At 37.9% G+C, this 12860-nt stretch overlaps 1 protein-coding gene across 1 annotated transcript in view; it reads right to left on the reverse strand.

Annotated features, from left to right (window-relative positions):
* Nucleotides 1-12860, reverse strand: part of LOC104413281 (transcription factor 12-like) — a gene marked incomplete at its 3' end in the record, with an annotated part of 114411 nt that overhangs the window by 2542 nt on the left and 99009 nt on the right. Inside the window, exon 6 of the mRNA XM_010024225.1 lies at nt 1618-1753. Coding sequence (XP_010022527.1) covers nt 1618-1753 — 136 coding nt within the window. The remainder of the gene's footprint in view (nt 1-1617; nt 1754-12860) is intronic.

Genomic DNA, 12860 nt, shown 5'->3' on the forward strand with positions numbered 1-12860 from the left:
ATATTCAAGTAAATAACAGAAATCAGACAATCTTGTGTAGGACTCTCCCCCAGTGACTGCTCCCTAACTATTCTATGCGTCTGTGATTCATACCATAACCTTTCTGCACATGTCGCTATCACTGCCCAGCCAGCACCCAAATACTTGAATCGCCCCCGCTACTTGAAACCATAGCAGGTTACTATTACAATAGATTCTCACTAAAACCGATCCAACGGGGGCTAAAACATCATCAAAATTATCCCACCACCCAACTCTTTTCTATTAAAGTTCAGACACCGTTCCAAGCAGCAAACAATTTCACTTCGCTTCCCTCAGACTGTTCCTTTTCTGAAACAGATCTGAAGAACTGCTGCCTTTGATTCTCATGTTCTGAGGAACATGAATACTTACAAAAATATCTGTGAAGATAGACAACCCCAGATTAAACGGTGGTTGTCTTGACAACAGGTTAAAGAGTTACACAAAATAGGTATTTTAAAACACACACACACACACACATATATATATATAGGTAGAGTTCCAAAGTAATATTTTTTTATAATTAAAAGATTTGAAAAACAAATGTCAAATATGTTCAGGGCTTTTTTAATGCCCGAGGAGTTTGCAGTTCTAATTAATACTAAAATTACTTCAGGAAACAATTTGCATTTGATGAAATCTTATTTTGAGTAAATATGGTTTAAGTTACGTGGTTTCAACAAACAAGATTTGATTATGGAATAGAAGTGCTATACAGAATCAGGAGCATTAAAAACCCAAACATATAACTTGACTAATTCTAATGACATAACATGCTAACATTGAAATATGGTAGCTTTTAAACTAGAATATCAGGTTACAGTCTTTCTTCTTTTACCAAAAAGAATGTTTTAAAACTTGCACACCCAATTATTCACAATACTCTCACAGCAGAAATGATAGAACAGCTGGTTCCTTCTTGATTCCCTAATTCAACACAAAGTCTTTAGAGCTATGAAACATTGCAACTAACTATGACAGAGTATAAAAATTCTGTTTATCTCTAAGTATCTCCAGAATAAAATACTAATACTGTTACAGGATTATAATAATATTTAAGCAAGTTCCTGCCTGTATATTTTGCAAGGTAGCTTGATTTTAGGATGAACTACTAGTTTCCTATTGCTAAGAACTTTAAAGGCATGTTGAACCAATTTCAATGAACTATATATTGCCCTGAATAAAGTTACTTTTAGCATATAAAAGGATAATTGTTTCCCCTTTGTGTCTTTCCCCTACTAAATAATGGTAATGACCTCAAGGTCAGGCATTTCCAGAAGTTAATGATGGCATGGGTTAAGGGCACTCAGCTGGTCATCAGCTCCTATCCATCTGTCATTATTGCTTTTGCAATTAAGGGGTTTATTGGAGTTTCTTGTTTGTTTTATACGCAATACTGACCAGTGTTGAATCCAAACTAGCGTATCAAAGAAAATGCTAATAATTCCAGTTTATCTCTTTTATAGCAGTTCGCTGTAATTTGAATTGCTCAGTACAGAGCAATCTCCAGTACATAAAATGAACTGTCAAAGAAAACAATAAGGTCTGCAGAAATGCATCAGGAAAAGAAGTTTAAAAACTGTCTGTATTACTCACCAAGAGCTGGTGAGTCATGAAGTGGTCTTCGGCGCTGATTTGTGCCAGAAAATGGATAGTAGGGCGCTCCAGGTTTTCCCGAGGATGACAGCTGACCTGGACTTCCAAGCCCCATATCTGACCGAAGCAGACTAGACTGCAAAATATAGAGAGATAAGTAAAATTAAGCTCTATAATAACTCAGCTGCTATTATACCAGGCTGACAAACTATTAACCACACATACTGCTCTCAGCATTTATAGAAATTTACTGGGCTTTCAGTGAAGGTCTGGTGGTTCAAAATGAGAAAAGTTTACTTTTTGAAATTCAGAGAATATACTAAAAGCATAATTCAGAAAGGCAGAGCAAGCTTGGCTGCGAGCCTCCATAAAATCATAACCATTTCAGTTTAGAACATCCGAAAGAATCAGTTCAGACTTAAATTCTGAACAAATATCATAATACTTTTAGTTTGACATGTAACACCTCTTCTATTACACAATATAAACATAATTGATAAAAACTGCTAAAAGTTTATGTTGTGACATTAGGCTTTAGCACATACTTAGAAATCCACTTGTATTACATTCATAAAAACGTGGAATAACTGTAAAAACAAACAAAACAAAAACAACACCCAAAAATACCCACAGACAAATGAGGTAAGATTAATGCACAGAATATAAAAAATTATGACATTTTAAAAACTTCAAGCCACCAACGTAGTTGAACCCTACCCTTTTTGTTTCCTTTTCTTGCAATAAATACAAAAACATTCTAAATACTTAACAAGTGCATTATATAGTTTGGCCTCATGTTATTTGGGTTTCTTCTGTGAAACTGAAATGAATGTCGGTGATTTATGAGAACATAGTTTTACCATGGTTGATACTATGCTTAGTCTTCCCATAGTCTGAAAATCCCCAAACTTGAAGCAAAACCCATAGAATTTCGTACAGAAAACAATGCCCCCAGGCAGTGAGAGGGCATTCACCACCGCTTCCCTCCTGGCTGTTGCATACAGCTTTCCTCATAGAGCAACATTCAGTCTGTGGTACACATAGCTAAAACCACTTCGCTTTTAGTATCTGCAAAATCAGATTATTAATTTTAATAATCTGCAGAATTGAGGTTCCATGGTGGCCTTCAGTTTGATTTCTTCAAACTTGGTCATTATGTAGTGCAGTCTTCCCTGTCAGATGGCAGGACAACAGTCACACTTTTGTCCTGCAATCATCAGGTGACGCTAAGACACAAACCGCTCACTAGTTTAACTTCTATACCAAAACGAACTTGAGGTGCCACTACTTAAAGTTTCTCCTTCAGCCCCACCGCTCCCAAGCCAAGTTTCTTCCTCCCCTCAAGCTGCTCTCAACGACAAAGTCCATGTGCCTGCAGGTCCCAGGCAAGCACAGTTCAGACTGGATCGTGGCAGGAACTGCTCTAGCTGCTGCCTTCTAGGGGTACAGCAGCCCACTGGGATACACACAGAGGCTATTGCTCCTGGCTCTCCTCACCTTTCCTTCCAAGGCCTGAATACTCTCATTCATAAACAAATGTATTTTTTGGATTACATTCTATCATTCAAGCTGATTCTTGTGGTGTGATGACTTGTGAAAGGTGAGGCTAACTCACATGGCTTTCAGCAAGGTACTAAATCCCTTCTCATCTGCAATGCACTGGGATTAGCAGAAAATCCTGAGTTCATATAAAATTACAGACCCCATAAAAAAAAGAAAAAGCTATAACCTCAAGTGCGTTTTTCCAGATAAGTGGCTTTGCATCACACCACTCCTGAAATGTCTATCTTTTACTTCTCTGATGACTCATTTGAGCATGAAAATCTGGTATTTTAATTGAAAAGACTGGGATGTGACTCACCCCATTACAAACTAAAGGAGGGCTCAGAAGTGTTAACTATTTCTTACAAATCTCTCACACAGTTTGAAGAACAAAGTTAACAATGACTAAAAATGGTAAGGCATACAGTTGCCCCTCAACTCCGTTTCTTCATTCTTACTCTTACAATAAGACAGTCTTTAAATCAGAATTGTTAATATGAAACTCATATTGAAATTAAATACCCTTATAAGGAATGAAGTGATCTTTAAACAAAGTACACAGAAAATATGGGGTGTGTGGAGGTGGAATCTGCTTGCAGACTGTTTCAAGATCTGCTATTTTTGCCTTTGACGGTTAAGAGTTTATTGTTTTGCAGAAAACATTATGATTATCAGAATATCCGGCTTACGTCGTACGAGCCTGAATTTAGCAAAGATGCTATTCTAAACAATCATTAGTGCTTTAGTGGTGAACACTGCAGGAAACCTGGGCAGCGTTTTGTGAAAAGCAGTTCCTCCAAAACACTGTCCAAAGAAAGAAATGAAACCAGTCCTGCACTTAGCCCACAACTTGACCTTCAGCCCAAGAATACCTAAGTCTGAAGCAAAACTACTTTACATAGCCCATGGGGAAGGGGAGGAAGTACTGTGAGAGTTGTCATGTCAAGTAGCTGAAGCAAGGTCCCACTCACAGCATCCCAGAACCGCTGAGGCTGGCAGGGACCTCTGGAGGTCACCTAGTTCAGCCCTGCTCGCTCAGAGCAGCTGCCAAACACAATTAGGAACTATGTCCCATTCACATTAAAGACAAACCTCCCTGCTCCCCCCAGCATCTCCTGATCGTTGGGCAGGGATTTTGGAAATGCAATGGGATCCATACAGACACCTCCAACAAAAAAAAAAGGGGGGTGTGAGGGTTCTTGGTTCCTCTGTTCATGGGGGGGGTAGGGGAGGAAGATGAAACAAAAAAACAAAAAATCCAAACCAACCCAAATTCACTTCTGCCAAGCCCCTCCAAAAGGCATGGGTCTGTATCTTTTCCAGACTTGACCTCCAAACTTTACCTCATGACATTTGCCACTCTGGCTTTTGTCCTAAGCATTCCAGTTGTTGACATTTTTATCAGACCCTGAATTTCAAACCAGCATGGCTACAACAACATGAAGTTAGTGTGTAAGTAATACAATACATATGCAGGAAATCTCAAGCTATGTCACACACTCTAAAGAAGTTTCCTGATCTATATTGTGTTTGGGTAAGAATTTTTTATATATATATTAAAAAAAGGGGGGGGGGAGGGGAACACACCAAACCCACAACCCTCTTCTACCATCCCACAATCAAATGAAGCATCTGTTTAAAATTTTATAATTGTTCCTCAGTCTTCCAAAAGAAAATAAAAATAGATGTCATTAGTTCGGCTCATTGATTTTTCTGCCTGTTTGAACCAATTGAGAAGCGATATTGATTAGGACTGATCCTTTCCTAAGGGCATCTGATAAAGAAGGGAATACAAAAATACCACTGAGGATAGCAAAAAAGCTTTGTATTATCAGCACCAAGCTCCTCCTGACTAAGTGCCCGAGGTCCCTGCACAGAGGCGGATCGCTTACATACATAGTTTGCAGCATTCTCCACAGAGAATGTTCATGCTCACTCCGAACCTCATCTGCCAAGCACGGATCCAATTACTAAAGAATAATCAATGACTGGTTATTCTCCTGAACACTGCCGAGTCCTGTGTGCATTACCATTATAAATAAAAAGGCATAACCCTTAAAATATGCCTCTTTGATTCTATAAAGCATATTGTCAGCCTCGAGACAAACAAGAATTTATTTAAAGCAGTATTTTCCCTAAAGAATGTGTGTTCAATAACCAATCTTAAAAAAAAAAGGAAACAAAATAAAAAAGGCTTTTATTACCATCACCAAAAAACACAAGCCCTGAAGCCCTGATTCCAAAGAGAGGAGAGAAAGAGGTAAACATGACTGCTTTACTTTTCAAATTTATCCCTCTCAGCAAAACCAAAAAGAAGTTCTGACAGCCTCCAGGGAAATGGCACGACCGAACCCAAAAAATAAAGGCTTTTACAAGGGTCACTATCTAAACAAATGCTTTAGAGGTGTCCTTTCCCTAAGAAGTATTCTCATAAAAATAAAATGCAGGGGCGTCATCTGTTCAAACACTGCAAGGGTGAGGAGGCACGGGGAAAAGAATCACATCTACATATGAGGTATTTATGCACCTTTGTCGCAGAAAACAAGTCACTTTGTATTGCAGCTGCACTTAACGTGCACGCAAAGTTAGCTTCCATTCAAACTAACAAGCTAATCAACCATATGCTTATATGAAAATGGTATGTATGCCTGAGATAAAAAAAGCTCCTTACTCAACATATTTTAGAATGGTTTTTAGATTTATTTTCCCAAAGAATTTGAGCATAAAAGTAAAAAGGAAAAAAAGAGTTTGACTACTTCGGGTGTTTCCTTTTCCCCAGCCCAACTCTATGAATCTTTAGAATCCAAAAGATTCTACTTGATGCCAAAATACTGCTCTACCTTGAGTGAACTTCTAAGACACCAGCCAGCAGGATTCTAACATGTTGGTAAACACATCTTTGATTACTTTTTTTTTCTTACTTTGATATAAAAAGAGAAATGAGAACATGTAAAGGCCCGCACATGTCCTTATGCAATATTCCCTGCAGCTCTCCAGCATTCAGGCTATATGTAGCTGGGAAAACCAAGCTAACCTGCCAAACACACAAACATTTTTTAACTAACACACTCCATACACTACACTACCATATATAAGCTTTTACCTTTTCAAAAAATGTATTTGTTATAGGCAGTTAGCCATGTGCTGCTTGGTCTAAATCTTGTTCATGTTCATAGCCAGCCTATGCAATATTTTCATCCAAATATAACCATGTGCCTTTACATTATTCATTATTTTCTATGAAAAGAATAATATGGTTGAGAATAAAAGCACTGCCCATTATATGCAACTGATTATGACAGGGCCATTGTGCTGGCATAATAAGGCAGGCTGCTTTGGCAGTGAAATGAGGGCTGCAACTTACTGACTGCAAACTTACACCTTGACCCTCCCCTCCAATAAACTACTCAAATAGATTTTATTTTTCCTAGGTTTTTTGCATTAGCTTTCTTTTCAGAAAGTTGATGCTCGAGGCCAAGTAGCCAGGCTGCCCCGACTTCCCGAGGCAGGAAAACTGCCCAAAGTTTAAAAAAAATAACAAAATTCTTAAGTACTGAAGTGTCTAGTTAAAAATTGGGAGCTTAGATCCGTTGTTTTGTACAGGCAAAGCAACCAAACACTCTCAATCTCTATTTCTCAGGATTTTATAGAGCAGATCGTAAGTTCATTCCTTGCCTTTCTGTAAACTTGAGCTGCTGCACTGAGTAGAGCAAAAGTTTCACATACATGTCCTTTTATTCAAGTGAGCCATTTGGATGACCTGAAGCATGTATATAACGTGTCTTTATTTCACATCTTGCCTTACAGATAAACCTGACAATTTGCATGAGCTAGATTAAGAAAACATAACAAAACTGAGAAGTCAAACTCTGCTAAACTTGCAAAATCCCCCAACTAAGTTGTGTTGTTACTGTGATTCCACAGGAAAACCTAGCACAAAAACAAAACATTAACGAATAATTGCTCTCTGAGATACTTAATAGTACAGAGGTTTGAGCTGAAAAAGAGACCATTCACCTCAGTTCCACATCATGTGGTTTAAGCCAAAAATATAACCAAGATACAAAGTGTTGAATTTCACTTTACTCAAGTCTCCAATCTTTGGAAACTGTAATGAATATGCACTCCAAAATAGGAGCTGAATTTGGAAAAACACTGACATATGATGTAAATTCATTTTAAATTTAAATTCTAGAGATATGTTTGCAATTATCAGCATGTTGTTAAAGAATCTCATCCTGAGAATATCATCAAATAGTAATGTGAAATACAGTGTTACCATTTTGAGAACAAAGGGACCCTGAATGAGTAATCAATAGCAACTGGCAGAAAATGAGGCATTAATTATGATCCTCTCTAGTGTTTTGTCTCAAACAAGGTTTCATTAAATATATTGTGCTAACCTGTACATCTTCAAGCCATTACCAATAGATTTGATCAGATACATTTTTGGTCTGTTTCAGGCAGAGGAAAATATCAGAATTAAAAAACAACAACATCTAAAGTGTTATATGATAACTTGAGCATTTTTTCTTGATCAATTTAAAGGAAATCAGGGGTTGCTAATAAAACATCTCAGGAGAGGATCCTCTAACAACATGCTGATAATTGCAAACATATTCCTCATCTAAAAAAAAAAAATACTCAGATCTTATAATCTCAATGTAGTCTCTTGAAAATTTAATTATCATCTCCTATACCTAAAGTATCATGCAGGTTTGAGAAGATAATGACAGTCATCCATCAACTGCATCCTGCCAGTGTAATCAGGCTAATCTAGCTCACTGGAGTAAAAACCTGCTACCTAGGGTACTAAATACTGAAGTGATGCAACATCATAAACAAAATAACAGACGTTTAGTTTTACTGTCTTCCCAATTAATGCTAACACTGAAAAGTATCAAGGTATCAATATATTCTCTTTCTACACCAAAGCTTTTCCGGATCACCATGAGGTGCTTATTCAATGTGTTTACCTAAGCAAAATTCTGCCAATCTATAAATATACTGAAACTGAGCACAGGGAAGGAAGAAGCTTATTCAGAATTCCGTGGATTTTTTTAAGCAGTGAGAGGAGTAAAGACTAAACATAAAAGCAAAGAAACGTTTTGTATTCCTTCTGTATCTAGGTGGCTTGAAAGCACCAGATTAATACAGATATTTGAATGAGGCCCTTCCTTCTCTTTTGCAGCAGTGGCCTCCCTGCACCGATACCGCATATTGGCAGGAGTACAAATTCTGTTTTACGCTTCTCAAAGCGGCACCCTGCTGATGTTGGTGTCCAATCCCCGAGGTTATGCTGGCTCAGCTTGTCTTCGCTCATCCCCCCGGGCAAGGTATTTTTGCGTTGCTGACTGAATTCTAGGAAGGCATTACTAAGCATTGTGATTACAGGTCAGGCTCCCCTCCCTTTGCCTTTGAATCTTTTTGCTGCATTATGAAAACAGTAATTTGAACAGCTTCCTTACTGTGATTATACAAAAGCAGAAGGTTTGTAGAGAACTGCAAAATGTCAGAAAAGAAGCAGCTGAGGGGTTATTCATCTACTTTTAAATTTTTTTTGTACCAGCCTTGCTGCTCTTCTCTATGATTACCAGATATGAGTATGAGAAGTCAACATTATAATAAAAGATTTTTTTTCTTATTTACAGAAGCCAGACTATAAAGGATATTATAAAGCCCAAACTATCCTTACATCTGTTTCTCCCTCTGCATCTTCAGCAAAATTACTTCAAAATATTTCAGACCATTAGTAGAATGCTTCATGTACGTAGTATGGAAGCTGTGCACCTCCTCTCCCACACAAGAGAAAAACCTCACTTGCTCTAAGCACGAAGTTGGAAAATGCATAACATAATGAGAGTTCAAAAACTATCATTAACATAGCAACCAGATAATTGTTAGGGCTTAACATGGAGGGTCCATATGTTTTCACATATGATCAAGAGAAATCTATGCCCAGTACTAGGGTGCTAATAAACAGACAAGCCCAGTAAGTATCTTTGGGTACAATCCCCTCTCCTTAAAAAAATGTTACCCTTCTCTCCCTGCTCTTTAGAAATCTGTGCTATCAGGAGCACTATCATCTCAAAAAGCATGCCACAGCACAACTAAAACCAATGCAAGTTGGATGATTTAGTTCCATGGAAAAGGAATCAAAATGGCAAATCTGTCTTGTGCTTCTTTCCAACCATCAATATTCAGTCAAGCTGCAGTCTCTCCTAGCCCATATAAGACAGCAAATGCTAAGTAATAGGTTGCTTACAACACTTATTTCCCCTTTCCCAGTTCTGCTCAAGGCCTGTATTCATCTCTAAAGCAGTCATCTGTGCAGATGCAAAGTTTGGGAAGGGACTTTATCTCTCTGTGAAGAAAGGAAGGTAAATGGGAGCCCAACATACCAGAGTAGTCACAGACAAAAAGAATAAACATTAAGAAAATCCAAAGGGCAAACCAGCTCATTCAGACTGACAGGTTTGGCTGGGAGAACTGAGCTAATCTTTTCTCCATTCTCAAATAGTACCATAAATTTTTAATTGGGAAGCACCCAGCTCTGAGGCAGTAAGATTAGCTGGAGACAAATAGTAACTGGCTGAACAAATTGTATCTGCACTCCATGGTATAACATGCTTTTTTTCTTCCTTATGCAAGGATGTGCAAGATACTATATATATATTGATCTACAGGATATTCATTACCTTAAATACAATCAAACATTAAAAGGCGGCAGAAAATTTGCCAACCCTAAATAGCGTGAGAAAGTGAAGGGCAAAGACAAGTAACAGTTTGTCTGCTTAAGACATTCAAAATGATTCCTTGCAGAACTGCTCCCTTTTATAAATAGCATCCCTCCCCCAAGTATAACTAATTCCTAACACCTGCTACCCACTCCATTCCGGGGGGATGTCTTCCCTGATTAACTTCAGGTGGTCACCTCCAGCTCTGGAAGAAGACATCTTGCCTGTGCCCAGTCCAGTTTTACTTTCTAAAAAGATTCTGCAGGCTCCTTATCTGCTGAGAGACAGGAGATTATTCTCCCAGTAGCACAATAAGTAATTCACTTCTAATAAATCATAATCAGGAGAAAGTTAATATTGCTTGATTTTACTTGAGGACTAAAATGAAGCAAAATAAACTCAAGTGTGGACATTCCATCTGCCCTGAAACTATATATCCCTCTCCCTATTCCAGCCTTTTAAGATGGTATCAGCTGGCAGAATCCAGAGTCACTGCTTCAGTTAACATTGTGTCAGCCTTTCCTTCAGAAGACACATTTCTTAGAGATTGATAGCTCAGCTGTAAAAATCTGCTTTGGGGAGACACCTGATATCAAAGATGTCAAAGAAGAGGAGATTAAAAAGAGAAAATTTACAAAATAAGATCAGTTTGTCAGCTTTAAAGTTATACTGGTATTAAAACCCCCGCCCATGTACAAGCCTTAATTTTTTTCATATTTCCATAACTCAGTATTACCTGGATTTAAGTAGACATTATGTTCTCTGTACTATTTCTAAAACTGTGAGGAAGGAAGAAAAGCAACTGGTGCCTACTGACTGTAGTCTTTTCTGAGGCCAGAATATGTCCAGAATATGCTTTATTTTTCTGCCTCACTGGAAAGACCCATCTAAAGCATCATCTAATTTTTTTTTAACTACAAAATTGTAGCCATCAATAGCACCTATAATTTTTAATAATTAGCACATTTAAAGTGTGCATAGCTTTTCCTTGCTATGCAGACCATATGGGGGGGTATTGCAGTTGTTTGTTTTGTTGGTGGTGTGGGGGTTTTCTTGGTGTTTTGTTTGTTTGGTTTGGGTTTTTTTTGCTTGGTTTGGTTTTTTGGGGACAGTTTTGTTTGTTTGTTTGGGGTTTGTTTTGGGTGTTGGTTGGTTGGGTTTTATCCCCACTCTAGCATCCCTTTTGCCGCAATATTACTTCCTCTACTGTCTGCCACCTAGCTGTGGTCTAAATTTGCCTCTTTGCATCCAATTATTCCCAAGACAAGCTATTTACATTTCTCTATCAATTTAAACTCTTTCATTAATTGCCCCCCTCTTAAAAATCTTTTCAGTAACACTGCAATATCATCGGAGCAGATGGCACATCCTCAACACAGAATAACTGTCTAATTATTTCTCTCAAGGAAGCCAAGCAGGGATAGAAGTCTTAGAGATAAGTAATAAAAGTTTCAGGATATGAACAGAATTCCTACAGGAAGGAATGAAGACTGCAGAACTCCAAATGTGTGTGAGAGGGCTGGCGTATGCAGCCTTCAGCATACATCAGGTTACCCACGAAGAAACTACTGGCCCTACAAGAAACACCTAATGTACCTGTTCCTCACAGCTGTCCGTTACTTCTTCCATTTTCGAGCAAGACATTTAGTGCTCACTATTCTTTGACATGTAATACTACAGCAAAGCATGGTAGTAGTGGTCTAGTACAATGGCCCTTGCATCAAAGCAATCAATTGTTAAAAACTCAGCAAAGCATCCTAGGAGCAACTGCAGACACATGCCATGCCACCATGCTGCTTTTTGGCGGCTATATCTGCAGATCAAGACAGACTTGTTTGGAAGCTTTAAGGAACAACCATCTTTTAAAATGCCATGTGCTACAAATAGCTTTTTCTTTTCTGACTTACCCATTTCAGGTAACATCTCAGCTGTCAGACACCACTAAAACACTCCTCTATCCCACTATTCACAATCACTCATTTCTCTCACTCTCGCTACTTCCGAGTTTTTTGTTCTTACAAAACATGTATTTCAAACTACATGTCTCGCACTGTTCTTTGCTTTTCTATTTTTGTCAGTAAATCTCATTTCTGTTTCCCATATACCTTTTTATACACTCTTACCTCCTAACATTCACATTTTTCTCTGCATGCTTATTCTTCCAGCTGTTTAATGTCACCTCATGCTTTACTAAAACTTAAAATCAGTTATCTTCCCCATTATATTATGCACACCCCTTATGGTTTATGAATGTTTAAAAAATATATTTAGGATGGTACTATTTTATTAATTTTTTGTCTATGCAGCAAGCTGGTATCTACATCCTACCATGAATACTTGTTTTCACTCTTGCTTGTGTATTCCTCACCACCTCACCAGTACACAAAAAAGCTGCAAAAAAGCAAGCTTTTATGTTCTCTCTAGACAACCCAAATTTCTGGAGTTCTACTCTTATCACACTTCTTTAACCTGTGAGGTAGCTCTTACAGAGAGTGTGCTCCGAGATACCATTTTCCCCAGCAATGTAGGATTGTTCTTTAGATTTGCATTCTGCTCAAACTGCTTTAAAGTCTTTTTAAATTTGAAAGAGGCAAATTACTGACTATGCAAAGGCAAAGCAACATACACTTGCAAACATTTCTTTTGCCAAAGTGATCATCTGTTAAATTGCCCAAGAAATTGGTGCTAAAGGCATTTTTGGGGTTTATTTCAGAGTTCTTATAGTGTGTTTGTTAAAGAGCGACTTAAAATTCTTTTGCACAAAAATAAAACAAGCTTTTTAGTCTGCAGAGGATGTAACAGCTAATAGACACGGTTTTTCATGCTTGCAAATTTATTCTTTAATAGATCGCTAAATTTGCAAACAACAAGATGCAAACCTTTCAAATTCCACATTAAATTGTGAAGTTGTTCTTTAGTCAATAAACAAAGGTCACACATTTTTGCTCAAAAGCCAGCAGTATG

Source organism: Nestor notabilis, unplaced genomic scaffold, assembly GCF_000696875.1.
Source record: "Nestor notabilis isolate BGI_N333 unplaced genomic scaffold, ASM69687v1 scaffold22940, whole genome shotgun sequence".
NCBI lineage: Eukaryota > Metazoa > Chordata > Aves > Psittaciformes > Psittacidae > Nestor > Nestor notabilis.